Here is a 25,000-nt window from a genome sequence, read left to right on the forward strand (position 1 = left end):
AATTTTATATTTACATAAGTGTCAAAAAAGAAAAGGGGTTAAATTCTACACTTCGACCATCTTAAATTTTGCTCATATATTTAATATTTATGTCTATTACCATTGATTTTGAGCACTACAAATACTTATGCAATGTTAATCATTAGCTTGGATTACCACAAAATTTGTACAATTGATTAATATTATGCACATATGAGCAAATAACCTAAATATGATATTTTATGCAACTTTAAATTAGCATATTCCACTAAAAATTTCAAAAAAAAATATAAGAATAATAATGTATTTAGAACAACTATAAAGTTAAATGGTATAATTTGAATTCTAATATGATTTTTTTTTTTATTGTAAAAAATTCAACATCTAAGTGTTTCCAATATAGACTTTGATGCATTTAAGTGCTTTCAATATAGATTTTGATATTGTAAAATTCAAAAAATAGAAATGAAGATTTGCAAGAGCTAAATGGAAATTTGTAGAAATCTCGAATAACATAGTGATTTTTTTTCAATTTTTTTTTGTTATTTTCGGCTACAAACTATGCAAATTGTAAAGTTCAAATCCTGAAATTTTATAAAAAAATCCATAATGTTTTGGATCTTTCGAAAATTGGTCAAATGTACATTTTTGTAGGATGATAGCCCCGTCTGAAAGAAATGCATGAGCTATAATCAATGAAGAGGGAAGTTAAAGGACGAAACAAGTACCACGTTAGCATTAATTCACACTCACCGCAAAACACGTTGACATGTAACGTGCTCAAAAATAATGCGTGGAAGTCGAAACTTATCTGGTATTTAAGGTTTGGCCCACTCAGACAAACGCCTAAAATTCATATTTGCGCTGGACAGCCTTTCTAGCACTTAAATATGGATTTACAGATGAGGTTCATATGAAAATTCGTTCGTCGATTACCAGGGTTTCTTATTTTGGTTTGATCACAAGCCACGATAGGTGAAAGTTACAGAAGTTTTAGCTTTAATTAGGGTTTGAAATGAAAACTTGAAAGTTACAGAAATTCTAGGGTTTAAAATGAAAGGTGAAAGTAACAGAAGTTTAAGCGCTAATCAGGGTTTGAAATTTCTGTTTGAGCAAACACCACGAAAGATGAAAGTAACAGAAGTTTTTTTCTCAAGTTAAGTATTTTTCTGATGTTTAATTAATGAAAGAAGTCTTTAGATTAGGTTTACGGTTGATGGAAGGGAGCACATCATCTGATCGTGATTATGGAGTAAAAAGAATGGCGGAAAATGAGTGGAAGACCTGCGGAAGAAGAGGTTAAACCGTTAGACGAGGTCAAAAGCTGCTCGGAACCGGTTGATTTGGAATAAAATACGGAAAGAGATCCATGCATCTGTATATATTATTTTATTGATGCTTTCTGTAGCGGCAAATGCAAATGGGACGTAGATCAAGAGGAGCTGCACGTTGAGTAAAAAAGGAGGTGTGTACAGGTATGGGATAATGGATACCTCAGACTTGCCTGACACACCACGCAGATCTCCATTTTCGCTAAAGATTAAAGCTTTTTCTTTTTAAAGGAACCGGAGGCACTGTGCACAGCATAAGCACATCTGCTTTCTTGATTTAGAATAGGATTTGCGCCATGACGCATCCTGTAGAAAGCCTGAAATACAGAGGACAGTGTTTACTTTACTGAGAAAAGAGGTCAACGCTTTTATTTCCGCCATTTCATTGTGGATTTCCAGTTGACGCCATGATTTGAGCTTGTTTGAGATGCGAGGGTTTGTACTTTGAGTCAATTTCATTTGTTGTTGTAAAGGTGCGAGGTATGACATGAAGGGTGATATGGTGAAGAAATTATGCGACTGCAAGAGCAAAGCATGACGGAAGGAGAAAACGCAAGCGATCTGTCGAGTTCTTTAACTTTGAGAATTAGCAATGAAAATTGTGGAGAATCGGATCTGACAGCGGAGCATATGGCGGAAGGTGTCAGCAGCAGCCTTGATTGTGGAAGCGCTTTCAAATTTGGAAATTTTCATGAGCAGGGGCAAATATTTTTTCCTCTCGTGTCAAATAGCGAAGAAAATGTGGAAAGGGAAAGAGGAATTGCAATACATAACAAATCTTTTCGCCGTGGAGACGAAAAAGATGAGGGAATGGGAAGGTGGCTTGAGTTAGGACTTGGATCAGTTCAGAGTCACACCGGATCAAAACATCCTCCTCTTGGAAATATGAGTTTCACACAAGAATCGTGTCCTGCAAATAGAGAACATACTTCCAGGTTAAATACTCGGAACCAGCCATTAATTCCTAAGCTTAGTCGGCAGATAGATTGCCAGTTTCCTTACGGTTTCAGTTACGGCAGAGGAATGACGTCCTCAACTCTGCCTTCTTCTTCTACAAATTTGGACATGATTGAATTGTTCCGCTCTCCAAAAACGAAAATTTCAGCCGAATATCCCTTCCACAAGAAATTTGAAGAAAGATGCGGCTTCATTAATGGCGATACCTTCATGTACCAAAATTCACAGCAATCCCCGGTGATACACAACGTCAGAGACATCATACAATTTCAAAGGCGCTGGAGCGGCGATGGCGAGTCAGCATGGACCAGATCCGGCGACTTTAAACCAGCTATTTCAGATATCTCAGTTGGAAGAAATTTGCCTTCAAATGCTCTGCCCGCCACAATCCAGTACCAAAGCTCACAAAATTTACAGCCATTGATGACATACAAGGCACAGCACAAACAAATTTCGGCTCAATTCACCGGAATGCAATCATTTACCGCAAATATTTCTCAGGCTGAAAATGGAAAGGCTTTTAACTCAAATATTTCTCCGTCTGAAAATGCAAAGGCAAATATTTCTCAGACTGAAAATGCAAAGGCAAATATTTCTAAGACAGGAAATGGAAAGGCTTTCAAGCTTCGGAAACGTGAAGGCGGCGTATGGTTCAGGCTGCAGGTCACACCTTCAAAGTAAGACGATCAAGTCAATGGATCATGTATTCTGTGACGTCATTTTTCTTGATTTCTTAAATATTCTTACCGCATTAATTGATTTGAGTTCTGATTTGCTCTCAGGGATGGAGATCGCTTGTTGCCGCAAATTCCGAAAACGTATTTAAGAATTAAGTAGGTCTTAAAAGGCCTATTCCGCATTTTTCTTAAAATTTTCAAGCACTGTTATAACTGTTAACCACAAATTTTCAGGGTACTGTTATAACTGTAAAACACAAATGCTTAGGACGTTTTTATAACTGCAAAGCTCAAATTTTTAGAACACTGTTGGAACTGTAAATCATAAATCTACTGCCTGAATCAGTTCTGACCGGCTGAATTTTTTTGTTACAGAGACGGATCGACAACTGTATTTCTGGTGAAAAAGTACTTGGCAAGCAAGCTAGGGTTGAAGAGCGAATCAGAGGTACCTTTCTACAACCTACCTCTATTGTTTTCCCGTTTTACATCTACCTAATTTCTTTAATTTACAATCGAAACGTGAGAAGAAATTGCAATAAACGTGTGTTTGAACTGTAAATCCTCCTGAAACAACCAGAACAATACCATAACAACAAATCTTTTATCATGACATGATTTGACTGGCAAACGGACAATAGCTTAAAAACAAACTTTGCAATCTTTGTATAATGAGATAGATATGAAATGTAACAATAGAAAGATCTTTGACAAACTCTTGTTACAGTATCTGTTGAATGCAGCTAGTAGTATTTTCTGTAAACCATGGCCGACAGATACTGTCAAATTTTCAGACAGCAAATAAGCCATTTTTTTAACTGTTAATGTTAAGTTCTGCAGTAGCATGCTGCTGTTTCAATTCTATCTGGGAATTGGCTAACTTTTAACAAATGTTTTAGGATTCGTATTATTAAGAACATTCGTACGAATATGCGGAAGGATGAAACTATGTTTGCACGGACACCCCACTACCTAGATGTTTTTCGTGGTTTCTGACATACAGCTTTTAAGATAATCTATTACTATAGTTTCTTTTTTCAAAATTGCATCACAACCTCACACAACATATTTAACATATCCTTTTATTTCAATGTGGATTTAATGTTTCTATGATAGAACTCTCTTTCTAGGGTAAACAACGTCGGAAACTGCCATTATTAAACAGAGGTACGAAGGTTTTGAGAAATTATCATATTCAGTAAGGACGATATAAAATTAATAATTAATCGTGATAAGAGTTTAGTCCATTGTTTTTAAATATATATAAAATATTTCAATATATCATTTATGGCAACAATATATTTATAAATATATATAGTCAAATACACTTATTAAGATTTGCTTATTTATTTATATACTTAAAACTTTTTCTTTTTGAGTTTTAAATATTTTTTAGGAAAAATAATGTAGTTTAGAAAAGTTAAATTGAGAAAGTATAATTTGTGAAAACATAAATACTTAGAAATGTAACCATCTAACAAAGGAAACATTTTTGCCTTTCAAAAGTTGGTTATAAAGGGTTTCAAGTGTCCTTAAAAAATTGCTTGTGTTTTGTTGTTGGTTGGTTATAGTTTCTCAATGTTCTATCTATAAGAAGTTTCCATATTTGAGATCCCAACTAAAATATGATTCTAGTAGATTTTAGGTCTCATTCAAACATTTTATTCCTTGATAAAAAGATGATTCTTCTCTATCTCTTAGACTATACACCAAGATACTTGAAAGAGAGCAAGTATGCTTACAACTTTAAGGAGCTTATTTTTTTAAAGTACATTATTAGTACAACTTCCATTGATTCTTTCTTGTTGGGTTTCATTTATTTTTCTTACTTGCATCTATTTATTTTAAATATGAAATAATAGATTCTTCCTCTACATCAATCTCATAACTTGTCTTGATTTTTAAGATAAAATATTCTTATAATAAAAATAGATCTTTCTCTAACATTCCTAATTGTTCTAAAAATTATTTTATATTATTATATGTACTACCTAACAAATTCAAGATGAACTTTCTATTCTATTTGGATCCACTTGTCTTCTTAGCATTTTCAAATAGGAGGATCTCTACTTATTATTAATATCTTTCATCTTAACTTCTCTACTATCTTTCTTATTGTATTCATCTTCAATCCCTAAATTTCAAGATAGACATTCCTCAAAGGTTATAAAGAATTCATCTTCTCTTAGGATATTTGGAGCCAAGTCTAGTAAATATTCAAAGCATTGAGATGATACATCCTTCATCCATGTAGAGTTCTCTAAAGACCTTTCCTGTTGGATTCATAAGCATTTCATTTACATATGAAATAAATATAGTATTAAAATGAATATCTTTTTCATTAGTCTATTGACCGCTTCTAAAATTCTATTATAATTTTTACCCAATTCTTTCAAATTGATAAATGAAAAATTATGTTCCAATAAGAACCTTTACTATAAATGTAAATTATGCCTTTAAATTTGGGGAAATGAGGAAATAATATTTCTTAAAGAATATGTCAAATTTTAAAGTATATAGACAACCAAATGATAGGAGATAGAATATGTTAACACAAAAATGGTAATCTTAGAATTCTAGATGAAATGTAGCTGAAACCTAGAAAATAATGCCTAAAATGTAATGATGCAATATCCTAAAATAATGGGATATATATATATATATATATATATATATATATATATATATATATAAAATCTTCAAATGTATAGTGGATTCCACTTTTAAAGAATCTATTTGTTCAACTAAGGAGGGAGATCTAGAGAAATATAAATTGATATACTATCTTTATCTATGAGTACTGCATTTGTTCTTCGCATAGGGGATTCCATGAATTCGAATGATCTTGCCCATGGGTCAAGTTTTTGGAATGATATTCAACTAGGAAAAGTCAACTATTAAACTAAAAGCTAGATGGAAAGTTGGTAATGATCCGAGGATCAACTTCTGGGAGGATAAGTGGCTTCTTGAGCAACCTATTTCTTCATTTGTGCACTTAGCTCCCTTTAAGAAGAGATGCACATGTGAGATTGGTACATTTGTGTCTCACTATTGGCAAAATGATAACTGGGTCCACTTAACTATGATAGGTCCAATTTTGACCCAAGTGAAGCTTGATCTTAACTCTTTGGTTATTAATAGGTCAAAGGAAGACCAACTCATTGGGATGAAAATGCTAGTGGAAAGTTTTTGGTGGCTCCCATTATTTCTTCTCTTCAAGGGCCTATATTACATTCCTCTGTTTGGGCTACTATTAGGAATAAACTTCTCATTTTTGAAATCGACATCTTCCAATAGATGGCTCTTCAGAAAAAAAAATCCTTACTATAGACAATCTATCTAAGAGAGGTATTTTTTAACTAACAAATGTTTTCTTTGTGAAGGGGACTTGGAAGTGGTGGACCATATTTTCTTGTAGTGCCCTTTTTTGTGGGAAACTTGGATGTGTATACTCCAGAAATAGAATCTATGTTGGAAATTGTTGAGGAAGATTATAATTTTTTGGGTGATGTGGAAAGGTCACAAACATGTTGTGGATAAGAATCTTTGGATTCTTCTTGCTCCTTATATTTTGTGGAATCTATGGAAGGAATAGAATAATTGGGTGTCCAAGGATTCCTTAAGCTCTCTAGTGTTGTTGGCCAAAAGAATTAAAATTAATGGCATTGAGAATATACAAAGTGGCCTTCAGGAGAAGTTTCTTTTGATATCAGAGAGATTGAAGGAGTTAGGGTGGGTAAAAAAGAGGAAAATAAAGAGCAAAGGAATAATGCAAGATGAAATTTCTCGCCTCAAGGCTATTTCAAGATGAATTTTGATAGAGCTGCCAAGGGGAACCCTGGTGTGGCTAGTTGTGGTTTGCTTGTCAAAAATTATAGAGATGATTTCTTCAATTAAAACCCTTTGGAAGAAGGTTCTTAAAGTGGTGATGGCGTACATAAATATGGACGAGCATTATGATAGAGCCCACACTTATAATTTTTTCCTTCTAAATCACTTTAGGTACAAGAAAAGAGTTTGATTTCCCTTCTATTTTCTCTATTCCCTAACTCACAACATTAAGGCCTATAGGGAAAAACTTAATAAACTTATTCTGCATTAAGGGCTTATGCGCTTAATTTTTTAATTTATGGTGCAAAATGTGAAAGAGACCCTACTATGGTCTAAGTTGATCAAAAATGGAAAAAAAAACTTTGAGCTTAGGAAGTAGTAAAGGGAAGGGTAGACACATGATTGTTGAACTGGGTGATTCTACATTAGAGTCAACAAAGATGAAGAAACATAATGTGAATTATAAAGAGATGGAAACATAGTCAAAATGTGCGAGTGAGGATGAAGGGAAGAGTATAGAAATGATTGAAGAGTGGGAGAGTGATCAATCATATGGTTTTGTGGAGAAAATACATATATGCCTTAAAAAAATGTTCATCCCCTAGTTTAAATCACTCGTAGGAGGAGATAGGCCAATTGTAGAATGAAAAGAGTGAAGAGGATAAAGAGTGTGACAAAGAGGAGATTTTTTAGGATTCAAACAAAAAAGATCCACACTTTGATGATTGTGTCGAGTTAGTGAAACATGATGTGCATATTTCTCCTAATGCCTCATTCCAAAAGGAGATTTTTTAAATGGATGATTCTCTTTATAAGGAAAGTCATAAAAGATATTTTTCCATTATCGATATTGTGGATTTGGATGAGGTTAATGTTAAGTAATTGGAGGATGATCTTAAGGATATGAATATTGAACCACCCCTTGGAGTGATGGAAAAAGTGAAGGCAATTTATCTTTATACATTCTAAATGGAAAAATGGACCTTTAATTACATCAAAACCCTAAACATGAGGTACAAAGTCCTGCAAGTGAAGATGGATGAAATCTTCAATAAAATGCAAGATGGAATTGAAAGATAAATAATATGGGAAATCAGTAATCATGATAATTTCATTCATATTCTAATGGAGATAATTGAGAAAATGGAAAATATGATCAATGACATCACTAAGAGAAACCAAGGAATCATGGAGGCCATTGTTGAATACCCTAAAAAATTAGTAGGTTATATGGACCAAAATGCAAACAAGTTATTGTTTATTGATTTAGAGGATCCTAAGTTTGTAGACAAATCCTCTAGAAAAGAGAAAAGGACTAGAGTGAGCTCGAGGAAACTAAAGTCAATGAGAACTAAGTTGAACAAATCAAATCTTAAAGTGACCATTGACAAATTCAAGGAGTTAAAGGAGAATCTGGTCTTGGATCTAGTGTAATGTATGTTTTCCTCATTCATTCTATTTTTTGGTTTCCTTTCTTTTGCTATGTGTCTCTTGATGAGTTAATTGTTGGTAATTTTTGTTAGTTTTTAGTGTTTTCCATGTACTAGTTTTTCATATTACTATTTCTTTTTTGTGACTTCTTTGTTAAATCTTTTGTAATAACTAATCATGTTTCAGGTCCCCTGTAAAAAACTTATTTTAACCCTTAATAAAAGAACACTTTTGGTACTTAAAGTGGAAAAAGAAGAACTCTTTTTTTGTGCTATATCTTTCCTTTATATTTAGATAATTTGAAATTCCATATCATCCTCCTTGGATTTTTTTTTTTTGCTAATCATGCTCTAAAATAATACTATTTAAAGATATCTCTTAGAGTAATTCAAATTTATTTTATTTGTGTCCTTCATTAGACTAGATAGATATGAATGGATCAAATTTTATTCTATCAAGACTACCCACCTTGAATTCTAGGTCATAGACCCTTATTATTTATTCATGCATATATTAAGAACTTATTTTCTCTTCCTACCTTTGTATCTCCTATTTTTTTTAAACTAGTGCTTGAGAATTCTCTAGCATATTAAGGGTTTCTCCTTATTTTTCATCATATTTAAATAAAAAAGCTCTTCACCATCAAAATTATTGTAAAATTTACTTTATTATAAAACTAAATTCATTACTTTTCCATCCAATGAAATTAGATTAACTTTTTAGTTTTGATATTTTATTATTAGTTTATTGAACATCATATTTGATATTGTGCATCATTTCCTCTCTTTTATATAAATGGAAACATTATACTTTGTGGATTTAGGGTATAAGTGCCTTTTATCATGCAAATGATGAACCTAATGTTGATACAAATGAAAATTAGTTGGATGTCCATTTTGTATATATTTAATTGGATAATAAATCCTATTGTCTTAGTCTTAAAATATATATTTCTATATTTTTTAGGTTAAAATATATGTAAATGCTACTAAAAAATAAATTTATGTAGATTAATTGGTTAGATATTGAAACTCTACACAAACATGGTATACTAAAAAATTAACACATACTTCATGAGCAATTAGCTAAATTTGCATGATAATAATATATTTTGATGTAAATTCCATTCAATTACGTAAAAAATAATTTTAATTCATTTTAATTTATAAAGATCTAGTGAGCTCATAAATTTTTATGATCTATCTAGGTTCAATGTCACAATTTTTAGTGTAATTAGCCCATCTATTTTTTTTGTTTTTTCCTACAATATTGATCCTAGCTTGTGGCCTTGAAATTTGTACTCTTTATTATACAAATTATGCAAGAATATCTAGAAAGGATATTTATTATCTACACACTAATAGTTTGATTATTAGTCTAGGACAACTAGGTGATAAATTATATATTTTCCTTAATCCTTTCAATAATAATTTGATGGTTTTCAATAAGATAGAAGATGCATTCAACCAAATTTTAAATTAGTGTATATGTCCTTATAATCTTAAAAGGTATCGCAATAATCAATTGATCAATATATGGTTCTCTAGATAACAGAGAATAGATTTTTGATAAAAAATGTGATGTTACAGTTAATGATAGTCAAGGCTAGATCAAGAAACACATATAAAAATTTCATCAAGTTCTTAATTACACCTATAGTTTTTGACAAAGATTTGATAAATTATAAATATGAAGGTTGAGTCTTGATTAATTTGGAATAATGACACATAATTAGATAAGTATAGGCTCGAGATGCCATATTTTATAAATTTAAATACAAAGTATCAATGAGACCACCATAGTTTATAAATTTTAAGATAGAGTATCAATGAGACTATTTAATGAAGGAATAAAAGTGTTGAGGATACACTTTTTGTCCTTATGTTGTGATCCAAATTTTATTTATATGCAAGTTATCATAATTCATGAAAGTTAAAAGTAAATCAAAATTAAATTAAAATTTGTGAAAAGAAAAAGGACATGAACATAGACTGTGATCTACACATGCTCTTTTGATTAACAAATCTAAATTTATATCCATTGAATAAAAATGGATGAATGTGATGGATTATCAGTACAGTTTGGTAATAATACTCCATGTTTAGTAAAATATAAAGGGTCTATTAATTTGAATAATAAGACTTGAATTATGATGGCATCTATTGGGTGAAAGGTTTGAAGTATAATTTGTTGAGTGTTGTATAGTTGAATAAAAAAAATTATTTATTGGAGTTAAACTATTGGTGAATAGACTCGAGGTAATTTATTTCATCTGAGTACTACTATTAGAATTCGAATGGTTGCTAAGGTTGAGGATAGTTCACTTTGGCAGAGAATATTTTGTCCTATTAATTTTGATAGTCTAATTAAAGTAAGATGAAAGTTTTTACGGGATTTCCATCAGTGGTTGGAAGAAGTTGAGTCCCGCTTTAGGGAAAACGGTGGAAGTGTTCTTTTCTATTTTTTAAATTTCCTATCACTTGATGTCCAAATTTGAGGCACTTCAAGATTAAATGTTTCAAAAAATCACTTATTTTCCAAAGTCTAGGCCAAGGACATTTCCTTTAAAGACCCCTTAGTAGAACTATCATAAACCTCAACTATGTTTTCATCCTAATTTAGTTGATATTCATTTGTATGCTTAGCTTTATGGTACAACATCACTCGAGTACCGAAAGAAGGGGAATCTCTAGGGATTGATTGGGGGTCTATAACTTCTTTAGAGTGGGTGAAGTAGGGGAAATTCAAGGATATTTAGTTCCAAAGATAAATTAGGGGCAGTTTGAGGGATAAGGTCTTTGTGAAAGTTAAAAAGATGTAATAACAAGCCTTGATAAAGGGGGAGGCTACCCTTAACCTTAGATTTTTCAATGGATGAGAAAGTGAAGAAAAAAATTCAAAAGGGAAGAAGTTAACATTCCTCCTAAAAAGGTTCAACATGGGAAAGAGATGAGAGTGAAAATGTTTGTACCTCCCTTGATAGGTCATGAAATTAATGAGGATCTTGGCCACAATTTTCCATTTATCATGTAGCCACTCTCTATTGAAACCTATTTATAACCTTGGGATTTTGTGCTTCCAAAAATAATTTATAGGCCTCCTTTAAAGACATTTTGGTACTACAGGGTTTTTTTTCTCTCCTTCCATACTCAACCTATTTAAACTACAACTATAGTCTCTAAAGTAATGATAAATTCCATGCTCCCCACAAAAAACTTTCCATCATCCTAAGAAACTATCATTTATGAGATAATTCAGGGTTGTAAACCTTCATACCTTTAACATACTCTGTCAGATACCATTTTTCTATTATCTCCCGAACATTTAGATTGCCCTTAAATTTATCACAAATATTAGGCTCAACCTAGTAAAGAACCCATCGTTGAGTGTGCAAGGACTTTGATGATTTATAAAGGTGTGGTATAACTATTTTGGAGAGAATTTGTAAGTGCTACAATGCATATATTAAATTAGGTACAAGTAAAGAGAGGTACCCAAAAAAATTTTGTATGAGCTATGGCATGGTCACAATCCTAATGTGATTTATTTCATTGTTTTTGGAAGGAGATGTTACATTAAGATAGATGAGGATATATGACCTTTTGATCTGAACATTGATGAAGGTATATAGATTCTTAGGGTATTCTACAAAAAACAAGGCCTACAAGTGCCTTCGCAAGAGAAATAACAAGATAATAGAAAGTGAAAATGTGAGACTTGATGAATTATTTGAGTTGAATGATGAATCTAGCAAGAAGGAACCAAAAAAATATCAAGGGATTGTATATGTACAATTGATAGAGTAAGATTTATAAGATCAAGAAAGATAAGTCAATGAGGAGGAACTAGTAGTGCAAATAGAAGGAGAAGGAAGTAGACCTGAACCTATGTTACTAAGTTCTATGAGATTAAGTCATTGTGCTAATAAAATTATTGGTGATAGGGTTTTTGGTGTTCTAACTAGATGGAAGAAAAGAGAGAATACATTTTTCCTCTCAAATTGAACCTTATAAAGGGGTTCAATAACCATTAAAGGATGTTGAATGGGTAAAGGATATGAAAGAAGAGTTGGAAAAAATTGAGAATTAAAATACTCAGACACTAGTTCCCAAACCATTTGATAATAATGTGATTGGTACCAAGTAGATTTTTAGGAATAAGATAAATGAGTGAGGTAACATGGTGAAAAAAATCTCTAGACTTGTGTGTAAAGGGTGTGCACAAGAGACAGGGTTGGACTATGGTGTAATATTTTCACCTATGGATAGACTTGAAGGAGTGATGAGTCTACTTTCATATTCTACATATGAAAAATTCAAGGTTTACCAAATGGATGTTAAGTTAGCATTTCTTAATGGTGTCCTAAAAGAAGAGTTGTACATTGAGCAACCTAAAGGTTTTTCTTCATTAGATGGAAAGGATATAACATGCAAGCTACACAAAGATGTTTATGGATTCAAATAAGAACCAATGGCATGGTATGAGATACTAAATTCATATATGATCATAATTGATTAGAAAAAGTGATAGTAGTAATGTGTATCTAAAGATAGACAAGGATAAGAAGAAGCTAATTGCTGAAATCTTTGTAGATGACATCATTTTTTGTTTAAATAATGAGCCAATATTAGCATTTTCAAATCATATGAAGAATGGATTCAAGATATTTCAATGATTGGGGAGATAAATATCTTAATTGAACTATATATATTATAACTTAAAGATGGAATTTACATTAACCAATCCAAGCATGTAAAATATATATTAAAGAAATGATGGGTTAGAAGACTCAAAATTAGTTGGTACAATTATGGTGATTGATTGCAAAATACCAAAGTAGGATGAATCTAAGAATGTGGATGAAATATTATATGGATCTATGATAGAGAAGTTTCAATATGTTGTGCACAATAGACTAGGCATAGAATAGATAGTTAGATTTATTACTAGGAATGTTTGCTAATCCTAAAGAGTCATGCATGATGGTAACTTAAAAAGGATATTTAGGTATATAAAATGGACTAAAGATTGTGGTCTTTGGTAGTCTTCCAAGGGGGGTTTTCTTTAAGTATTTTTACTAATGTAGATTGGGCAAGAAATGTGGATAACAAGAAACATATATCTCAATCCACAACTAAAGTTGAATATGTTGTTATTTTTATCAATTCTATACAAGTGGTGTAGATCAAGCATATATTGGAATGAATTAAAGAAAAGGTAATTGAATTTGTGGGTATCTACTATGATAACAAGAGTGGTGGCAACATATCTAAGAGCCTAGTGATGTACTCTAAGACAAAGCATATTTCTATGATCAATTATCATTTTCTTAGAGTATAGGTACATGAGAAAGAAGTATTGGAGTATGTTCCTACTGAGGAGCATGTGGAAAATATACTCATAAAGTCATTGCCTAAAGATACATTTGAGTATCAAAGAGGTAGGTTATGATTCATTCCTCTACATAAATTATACTAGAAGAGATATTGTTATATCAATCCATTGCACTCATTGAATATCTTATGTTTGAATTGATACTATAAGACTACTCCAAGTAGAGGAAGTAGTTAGTTAGTTAGTTAGTGATTCAATATAGTGAAGTAATTTAGGGTAGTAAATAGTTAGAGTTTTATAGGTACATGACTAGTCAAATTATTTGACACATTTATAATTATTGTTAAAGGGGGAGATGGAGAGAGAAACCAAAAGGGAGATACACTGAAGATGAGAGAGAAAGAGAGAATATTATATATGATAAGGGGAATGAATGCGAATTAGATAAAGTGAAGAAGATAATAAATATATAGAAGATCAATAAAAGGGGGATACATCTTTTGAGTTACTAGCAATGTAGATTAGGAGAAGTTAAGTATTTTAAATAGGTAAGAAGATGATGTTTTGTGTTTCTATCAATGCCAAAGGGGGTAGATTGTTGGCATAACTAATGCATCAATGGTTGTTGATGTCTAGAGTTGTCACAATGAAAATTTTATTGCATGATATCAATTATTGTGTTTTCATTGATGTAATGTATTGACCTAGTTTTCCTAGTATTTTCTTTAGTATAATTATGGTAACTAAGGTGTCAATGAAGTGAGTTTTAGTGGTTGGTATCGTTATGAGAGACTTGGGGATAAATTTGAATGTCAAATGTATGACCACTATTCTTAAAGCATTGATTCAAGAAATTTATTACTCGATGAAGATTGATAGTATAACTGCAAGAGCACTTAATGATAAATTATAGGTAATTTTATTGTTTATGTTAAATCTATGATTAGTTGTGTTGATCAATTAGAAAAGAAGGTGAAAAATAGTCTTTAGATGCTATGGTAGTGACTAAAACTTATTTGGATGATCCGTTAGCAAGTAATTCAATTACAAAAGAAGTATCTACATAAAGTATTTGTGTTCTTGAGTTATCAGTGGTAGAACTTAGATCAATGGCCAATATGGGTGACGTAGAAAGTAAAAATGAGTTGGTCATGATGTGGTACCATGTCTCAATGATCAATGATCATGATCAAGCATTTACGTGATTAACAGAATTATGTCATGAAGATTCTAGAAGAAGGATTTGTTTGGTCAAATACGTTTGATTTTTCTTCATGAATTTGAATAGAATTTTTTAGGATGATGCAATAAATATTTCCCCCTCAGATAGTTTTTCGTGCTCATGTATTTTTTATATTTTTAAATAAGCTATTCCATCCAATTTTATCCCTTATACTTTAATCAAGAGTTCACACCCTCAATCATGAATTTTATGGTATACTTTTTGAGCTATTCCATCCAATTGTATCCCTCATACTTTAATCAAGATTTCATGCCCTTAGTCATGATTTTTATTGTATATTTTTTGTTGGACATATCAAACACACCTTCCTTTGAAGATTATCTTCTACCTAATTTGGTTATTTTTAGTTGTCCTAGTAGAGTTTCTTCTTCTGAAAGATCTATGTGAATTTTGTGATTTTAAGTTCTAATAATTATTTAGCCTCTACAATTTATTACTTTTTATCCATTTCTTTTTTTGAGTTGCTAAGACAAATATTTGTAATTTTAAGTGAGTTTGAAAAAATCTATTAGGGCTTGAAAATTTTTCTAATCTTGTTAGAAGGGAGAGTTCATGAGGAAGATATTTACTTACACATTTTTTACCTTATTACTTCTCTCCTTGATTATTTATAGGTGGATATTTTATATAATTAGATTTATATATCTAATAGTATGGAAAATTAACTTTTATAATATAATAATTTTATTCATTTTTAGTTATTTTGATGATTTTTTTTTTTTTAGATGGTGAACTATAGATATGAGATATGCATCATCTATTAATTTAATATTTTATGGACTTCATTTCTCCCTTTCAAAGCCTTATTAAAATTATCTACTTTCCAGAATTACCTTTTCTCCCTATTTATAGTGTATTATTGGCATTCAAAGATGTAGACCCAACTAGTAGAACAAAATATTACTTGTAAGTTTGTCATGAAAGTGAAACCAACACATACATAGATTATCGATAGCTAATGGGTAACTCTATGACAATGGCTTAGATCATATGATTTGATTTAGGCTATATTTTTTGTCCTAAGAAATTAGATTACAAAGAGGGGGACATGTTGTCTCATGCCTCTCTTTGTGTGATACAGGTCTTTGTGTTCTTATCCTTTCAGGATAATCCACCTTTGGAAGACGTGTGCTTCATTTTTATGCTTATCACTTGCATGACTCCTAGTTATATTGCATCACCTACATATTCAAGCACGACTGTATGTATTGTGTTTGAATATTTGAATATATGAATTTGATTTGGGCATCCCATGACCCATTATTATTTTGATCGTCAATGAATTAAGTCATTTGAGATTCATATCATTTTTTCTCTTTTGTGCTATTAATCGATCTTCTAGATCTAGGTATTTTCATTATTTTGCTTAGGAAAATTCTTACATGATATCAAAGCTAAAGGATTTTTATTGGTTAGCCTTTGGAGAGCATCATTGTCTCACAGGGAGGGGGGAGGGGGCTAGTAAATTAGTAATTAGCCAAATAATCTATTTTTTTCACATTTTAAACCTCTAATTTATAATTAACTTAAACCATCAAATGAAAGCATCCAATGCATGAAATTATTCATATATTTGACATAGATATTTGGTTCTTCATAAACCCAACTTGGATCCAAACAATGGTGGAGTTTAGTACCCACAAATAATTTCTACTCTTTTGAAGTATTCCCTATTAAGAGTTTTCAAAGACACTATTAAGTGCCACCTTGCTAGATGATTTACCTCTAGCCATATGAGGAGTACCCTTCCCAAAGGACTTTGGACACTAGTTAAAGTGTCACTCTATTAAAGAATTTACAATAAGGACCTATTAGGATCCACCAAGTTAAGGGATTTCACCCATTACAACTATTAGGGAACAAAAGAAATATCTCTCTCTCTCTCTCTCTCTCTCTCTCTCTCTCTCTCTCTCTCTCTCTCTCTCTCCCCACTTCTTCCTATCTAGATCACACCTTCCACTTCTTCACTTACACAAACTAGACCACAATCAAAAATATCAAATCTATCCTTTATTCTCTTGTTTATACCATTTTTTCCTCTTCTACCAACTTAATAAAACCCTAAACATATTATTGTTGGGAATTCAAATATCTCACCTAGATCCAACCTCAAAAGGGTGATATCTTATGTTATTAACCACTTTATATGACTTCTCCAACTAGTTCATAGTGATCTATGTTAGAGGTCAGCATGTTTTGACATATAATGCGATTGCTTTAGAATCTTCTCAATAAAATCAATCCCAGTCATTTTGATGCTAGATCATCACATCCACATATACATCCATGTCACTAGATTATGACCAACTAATCTAGATTCATCACAACTTCAACATCTATCACTAATGACTAGATCATTAACCATCACTTAAGAACATATTCTTTGTTACCACGTCTGTTCATATCCCCACTTATCACCTCCAACTTGAAACTTTCTCCACTATCACCTTTTTATGCTAAAAATAGTTTACCTATCATACAAATGATTTCCTATCATAACTATATAAACTTCCTTTTTTAGTGAACATTATCCTTCTCATCATCATGTGACCAATTTACTTCATTCACCATGGATTTGATAAACTAATCAAATCACCTATAATGCTTCACTAACTATTCTAGTAGTTGCACACTTCACCAATCATATTTCTCTTATATTCACTAGCATAGATCAACATATGCATCCCAAAATATATGCCTAATGATCTCTTTACAGTCGTATTTACACCAAATTCTTACTACAACACTCAATTATCTATAAGTATGCTTGGAAATATAATAGGAATAGTAGATCAATAGTGGAAATCAATAGAAAAATTGTAATTGATCATGATGTAGCCAAATCATCACTCTTCTTAACATCATCATATCACTAGTTATGCCAAAAATATTTAGGCTCCGGTATTTATAAGAGTATAACTTAATAGGTACTAATATCACATAAAAAAAAGAGATAATAAAATATCAATGACTAAAATGTTAACTTGTTAAATTATTCCCTAAACAATACTAGTAGATTAGAACATCTAAATGCCTTAGTAACCTCAATATAGGTAATTTGGTTGTAAAAGTAGAACCCCTAAAATATATTTTTTGATTTTCACTAATATAAAAACCCTATTTATATTGATAGGAATGGTTTCTTGAGAATGACCACCTAAGATACAATGCTAATTTAAAAAATTTGAATTAAAAAAATTTGATATTGTTTAAAGATCATAGAATAACACCTATCTATTTTGAAATAGAGTTATAGATTACAAACAAGGAAAGAATGAAATAAATAAGAACAATAAATAATTTGAGTGATCAATGGGGATGTCCCTTATCATGAAAATCAATGGAAGACACTTTGGAAATAAACTACCACACCATAATATTTATTATAAGAAATAATGAGATCTCTAAGATAGTGGATATAGTACTTTTTCAATTGATGATAGTGGATATAGTATTAATATAATTCATTCTCATAAATGCATCTATATGATCATTAAATATGTCATTTTGCATATCTATATCTATAGAAATCATAGAACCACAAGGTGTTTAGGAAATTGTTGAAATCGATAATGTAAAATTGAAAATGTTAAGTATAAATATTCATTTACTATTATAGATTTTGACAATATTGAAAAATTACAAACCAAATACTTGTTTCCATCATTAATACTATCTATATAATACACATTTACTCTATGCTAATTATGAAAGAGGGTGTTCATCATATTATAGAGTCATATATATAGATCTAACATAAATGTAAGAGGAAGATCAATCAATGTAGACATTTATAAAATTCATGGAAAATTTTCTATATATAGTTCACAATAAGGAGAATGTTTTTTGTTTTTTTTTTTATATTCTGATACAAAGTGATTTATATCATAAAATACAGGTACTAATATTCTCATTATATGTTTAGACAGACTCTAATTAGTTTGAAATATTATCTTTGAGGCCTATGTTTATGTTAAATGATATGTTAATTAATATTTTGTTGATCAAAATAATAAATAGAACTAGGAGGTTATGGGAATAACCATTTTATATTATAACTGTAAAGAAGGAAAGTGGATAATTTACCAAAAAAATCCATATAAGTGTAAAGAAGACATGCCACATTGAAAGATTATTGATGATTTTAGATCACCTTTTTTCATACTATAAATGAGAAAGGTTCTACAAACTAATAAGTAATATAGATGCTAAAATTTTAATTCAAGAGTTGTTGGCATGTTATATGTGTTCTAGATCATCTTTATTCAATATTTAGTTATACACTAAGGTCGGAGGTGGAAATAACATGGTTGTTGAAGTAACATGAGAATCAAAGGAAATTATACAAAGATGTAGAATTATAGGTCATGCAATAAAATGAATAAAAAGGTGCAAACTAATTATATGTGACAATGAAATATCATGAGTGATAGAATACATAGGTAAGGTGTGTACTAGTAGCAAGATAACAGGGAAATAGGATAGTGGGTGAAGTAAATGTAGCATTAGTGGAAGGTGTGGTGATAGAAAAATAGATAGAGAGATGTAAGAGGTAAAAAATATATTTAATTGAGAAGAAAATAGGTACGCAATATCATGCATCTACTTCAAGATGAGAAGAATGTTTTGGTATGAGGGATATTGAGAATGACAATAATTAGATGGATCTATTAGAGTATCAATGATGTTAATACTATTTGTACCAAAGGAAAAATCAATCAATCAACTTTGAAGATATTTGTAGCTAATTTTGAAAGAGAAATAGTAGGAAAAAGTTCTTGGAAAAAAAATTTTGCAATTAGAAAAGAATCTTATTAGTAGGTGCATCATGTAAAAAATTGGATTACTCATTATTGTTAGCCTCAATGGAAACTTCATTATAAATGAATTGAAGAGTCATATGATAATATATGAGATTACATCTTTGCATAAGTAGAGTAAGGCTCCATCAAGCTCTTTGTACAAATAAACTTTAGAAAAATAGTTAATAATAAATGATTGAAAAATCTATTAATATGATAGTTTTAAAATTTTATTAAATAAAAAAAATCTCAAATTGATATCAAAAATAAGTTCACTCATTAAAAAAGTAAAAAGTCATTTGTGATAAAATAATAATACATAATTAGAATTTTAGTGCAAGTTTGAGTTTGTCATCTTAGATTTATTCACTATATTCTTGTTCACTTTTAATAAAATCCAATAGATTGTTATGTTTAGAATAAAAATAAAAAATAAACTCTAATGCAAACATATTAGGAATTTTTTGTTGAAGTGTTTCATTTAGGTGTAATAAAATGAGGAAATCTCAAATAACTTTTATGGAACCAATCAACTTTATATTTTTAGTATTGCCACCTTACATGAAATGGGTAAACATCCAACCTGTAGTTATTTTTATTTAAAATTGGTCTTGATCAATGGATGAATTGAAGAAAGCCACGATAGTGAATATTATAATCATGTCTTTCCTCTTTGAATTACTCTAATGAAATCACACTAGACCATGACTATAATTTAGTTAGCGTGTATTTTTCAAGTCACTATACTGTTATAGGCCCCATGTAGGGATTGTGAAAGAGTTAGAAGTTGAGATCTCTAGTTTGTAGTTCGTTCATGTCTTAAATTTTTAAAAATAGAAAAATTCACGGACAATTTGACTTCACAATGTTATAAAACATCATGACATTACATGAGCAAAGCTTTGGTGATTTTGTCTATGACCATGCCATTAGAAACTACATTTCATTTGTTATTTTTTTAAGGAGATAATAATATAAACAATTAAAAGAGAGTTGATGAACAACTCTATGTGGTCATGCAAGCTGCTTTAAAAAGAAATTCAATAACAAATCCTTGAAAAATATATTTACCTTAGTTTTTTCATAGATATTTTGATCAATCTTGACTTGTACAGTCATTTCTAGTTTATACTATCGTTAGTTTGTGTTTATAGAGGTCTATTTTATTACTTTGCAAGATAGAATTTGTAGAGGCATTTTATTATAATTCTTATTTTATGTTCATCCTTAAATATAATACTTTTGAAAAATTAAGAATAAAAAAGTAAATTAATTTCAACAGGCATTTTATTACAATTCTTATTTCATGTTCATCCTTAAATATAATACTTTTGAAAAATTAAGAATTAAAAAGTAAATTAATTTCAATTATTTAACACATTTAAGTCATCAATTATTATATGAATATTAGTTAAATAATTTTTTAATGATTTCAACTACTTTCATTAGAAAAGAGAAAAAGAAAAAGAATACAATTAAAGAAAAATAATTGAATTTAAATGGAATAGGAACATCCTGTTTAGAATCAGAGCTGTTTAGAAAAATAATTGAATTAAAATGGAATAGGAACATCCTGTTTAGAATACAATTAAGAGCTGTTTATCTAACATCCTAAACCTTAGGAACTGAAGATATATTATCCAACATCCTAACCTTAGGAACTGAAGATATATTATCCAACATCCTAACCTTAGGAACTGAAGATATATTAGCAAAATTTTCAATAATTCTTTTTCTTTGGGGTTCTTGAATAATTCACATACTCATATATTATTTATCTTGTGGAGATGTATTGCTAATTTTTTCATGGTTTTGCAGATTGAGATCACCTGCAGAGGGCAAGCAGTATTACCACTTCTTACATTGCAACATGTGCGAGATGAGATATGGTATTCCAGCAGCATGAAGAAAGAGAGCCATCAATCTAAAGTGTCTGCTGCTCCATTTTTGCCGAGCTACTCCAACGTATGTTTGATGATTTTAAATTATCAAAGAAGCTTAACCGGGCACTAACCGTTGAGGTTACACTAGTTCTAAGATTATTTATGTACTATGAGAAGGAATATGTACTCCCAATTTGGAGAAAAGGCAATGCATGTTCGAAATATGAGGTAATTTGTGATTTTAACCTTAATTCAGTTTTATCATATATCATTTCTATTCTGACAGAAATCTTTTCGATTTTGGAAAGTTTTTCCCCGATTAAATTCTAGTAGATAAACCCAATAAATGAGTGGATGCGTAATATTTAAATCCATGCAGATATACGACCAAAGCATAGCAACCGTGGTTACTTCTGAAGCGAACTAAGGATGAAACTATTGGTCCAATAAAGATAAACAAGCAATATTATTTTTTCTCCTTTTCTTTTTGGTGAGTATGAAGAATTAAGTTGGTCTTATTAAATATATTTTATGCTTAACATTAATTGCATTCAATTCTTAAGACAGCCAAGTATTTTTTTTTCCAAAAGAATACTATGAAAATTAGATTACTAAAAGTAAGTAAAAGAGTTTAAATATGTTTTTGTTTAATAGACACGGATAGGAAGGAGTAGGTAATCTTAGAAATAATTATAACAAGAGTTGCATGCAGCTGGAGTCCCAATTTATGATGGGATAGAAAGAAAAAGTGTGTAGTCAGTCTCTGCATAAACTTATTTTCTTTCAAGACTGCCTTCTAGAAAGAATATATTTTATGAATTACTCATTTAGAATTGATGTGAGAGCACTCAATGTCATTTTACATGTTATGAATTAGCTAGCTTATCTTGATGCTATTAAAGGCTTAACCAAGAAGAGTGAATTTGAAAATTATCATCTATACCATTGCTACCATTATTACTACTGAATTTAACCAACATTCATAGGGATGCAACTTCCATCCTAGAGTGATGAAGATACTTCCATGAAAGGCTTCAACAATAATAAAAATTATTACACATGAAGAGCATCCATATGTAACTAAGAGCATCGACATAAAAATAAAATAAAATAAAATATGAAAATTTAGGAGAGCATCCATATGTAAATCAAGAAAAGTATCCATATGTAATATGGTACTTGTATAAGATTAATGATTTGGATGGGTTGAGAAGATGCAGTTTGCAAACATGTAAAGATTATTTATTTAGGAAAATGTTTGATTTCAAGATTTTATTGCTTAATTTCGATAGTATCAAGACTATTCAATAGTTGTGCAAGACAATATTCATGGAATCCTTTTCATTTAAGAGACTTGCAATGTACAAAAAAGAGATAGTTTGGATGAAGATAACATCAAATTGGACTTAAATCAAATGATAAATGGTTTGTCAAGTTAGTTTTAAGTATAATATACTATGATATAATCATTTTAGTATCATGGTTGTTCATCAAGATTTGACAAGCCAAGAAAACTCTCCTCATAAAACTCTCCCTAGTCTTCACTCATTCACCATGAGCTATATTACTTTGTTCAATCTCCTTTTGGTACAAGCTAAGAGAATCATGATAAATGTTATGTGGATTGACTTATATCTTCTTATTGCAATATAAAGAAAATCAATAAAGGCGATCAAATGTTAATTAATGAATGTTTAAACATGGAGGAAAACAATAATTAATGCAACACAATTTATTAGTAAGTTTACCAAAAAATAGGTAAGCTAGAGATGAAAATAATATTTTTTCCATACCCAATTCCAATTGCCTTGTTTTGGAAAAAGCTGAGAGTGTGTTGTTAAATGTTGTGTGGGTTGACTTTATACCTTCTTAAATACATTTTGTGCATATAAATTATCACACAAATATTTCAAATATTATGAATGTGTAACCATAAGAACTAGTTGGCCTACTATCAAATTAGAATCGATTCAGCCACAGAAATGATAAAAATCCAAATAAGATTTATCTTTTTGTAATATTCATTTGCCATATACTAAGAATAAAAATAGGAATCTTAGATCTATGTGACATGTTTTGCATGCATTATTCAAGGAGAATCCTGGTAGATGTATTGCATGAAATAAAATGCACACCAAACCTTGAAGTACCTCAAAGGATGACCTATTGATACATAGTAGATGTATTGTCTGAAAACAAGGAAGCCCAAGAATTCTATGTGTACAACTCTAGCGATAGACACTTCAAGCTCCACAAGAACTTTCATTGTGTACTAGATGTCCTTAACAAAGGGCATTGACATTTTTCAAATGTAAGAAAGAAAAAGATATAGGATTTACATGTGTCGTTTGAAAGAGAAAAATGAAGGAAGAGAAGTATAAGAAGGAAAGATGTTTGGCATAGTGCCATACTCCAAGTTAAGATTATTTAACTTTTAAAAATATGTTTAGAGATCACCTAATTGGGAAAAGACTAGTTACGACATAGAGAATGAATAAATGTAATGCAGCTCACTTGGTTAGAGAGATCTCCTAAATATTACACTACATAAACTCATTAGTACTCTATTTTATATAGCTAGCTATGAAAGACCCCAAAATAGAAAATAACCCCCTTTTTTTTTAATTAATATATTTACATGTGGTTTAACCTAAGTAGCATTAAAGTAAGATAGCCCAAGTCTTCTATTAGTTTTATGTGACAATCACCTAAATAAAAGACTTTATTTTGAGGACCACAAAGTAAAATTTAGTAATTTGGTAAGAAATTCTTCTATGTGGTAGTCATTGAGGATTCCTTGTTGATAATTCACAAAGATGTTACTAAATCAATCTATCTTAATACAAATGTGTGTACCACAAGTAGGATATCCCCTGAGGTACTTCAAAGTTTGGTGCACTATTTATTTCAATGCCTTATTGGGGATATCTAAGAGTATAATCAAAGTAAATCCTTTGATTGTATTAGTATGATATCTAACATTTTAAATATTTAAGAAAAGAACCCAATTTACTTGGCTCCTTTGCCTCGGGAATTATAAGGTTTAATTGGAAAAATCATCATGTGTATTATATCTTAGGTTGTTTTCCATCTACAGCTATTGGATACATAAATTTTAAAGGGGAAGTGTGACTTGAAAATAGCCATAAGGATAATTCTATTGTTCAATGTTAATTTCCATCCTTAAACTATAGGAATTTTGTACATACAAATGGTGGAATTCAAATCATAAAAACTGATCATGATGTTATCAACTAAATGGGCCAACATTGTCAATGGATATTGAATGGAGAAGCCACCCTTTCAAAATAGTTTAGGAAAATGGTTAAACCAATATATTAATAATTATGCATAGAATGTTTTGTAATGAAAAGAGTCCTCCCCTAATTGAGAAAATGAGACATTGTCCTTAAATGCACAAATATCTATGCCATGTATATAAGTCAGCCTTTTTTGGTTTTGTTTTCTATTTATGATTAATACCAAGATATCATCTATATTTATAAATATTAAAATAATGTTTTGGATTGAG

General features: G+C 30.4%; 1 protein-coding gene across 1 annotated transcript; it reads left to right on the forward strand.

Moving 5' to 3' along the window:
• The first annotated feature begins 1,073 nt into the window (after nt 1-1,073).
• On the forward strand, nt 1,074-22,018 carry LOC149539642 (uncharacterized). Its single transcript, XM_089799280.1, has 5 exons — nt 1,074-2,944; nt 3,050-3,100; nt 3,320-3,392; nt 21,404-21,696; nt 21,848-22,018. The coding sequence occupies exons 1-4, from the start codon at nt 1,824-1,826 to the stop codon at nt 21,596-21,598; spliced, it is 1,440 nt and encodes a 479-aa protein (XP_089655406.1). The 5' UTR covers nt 1,074-1,823; the 3' UTR covers nt 21,599-21,696; nt 21,848-22,018.
• The last annotated feature ends 2,982 nt before the right edge of the window (nt 22,019-25,000 follow it).

The sequence above is a fragment of the Cupressus sempervirens genome, chromosome 9 (genome assembly GCF_028749045.1).
Source record: "Cupressus sempervirens isolate cs-2001-9-10 chromosome 9, ASM2874904v1, whole genome shotgun sequence".
Taxonomy (NCBI): domain Eukaryota; kingdom Viridiplantae; phylum Streptophyta; class Pinopsida; order Cupressales; family Cupressaceae; genus Cupressus; species Cupressus sempervirens.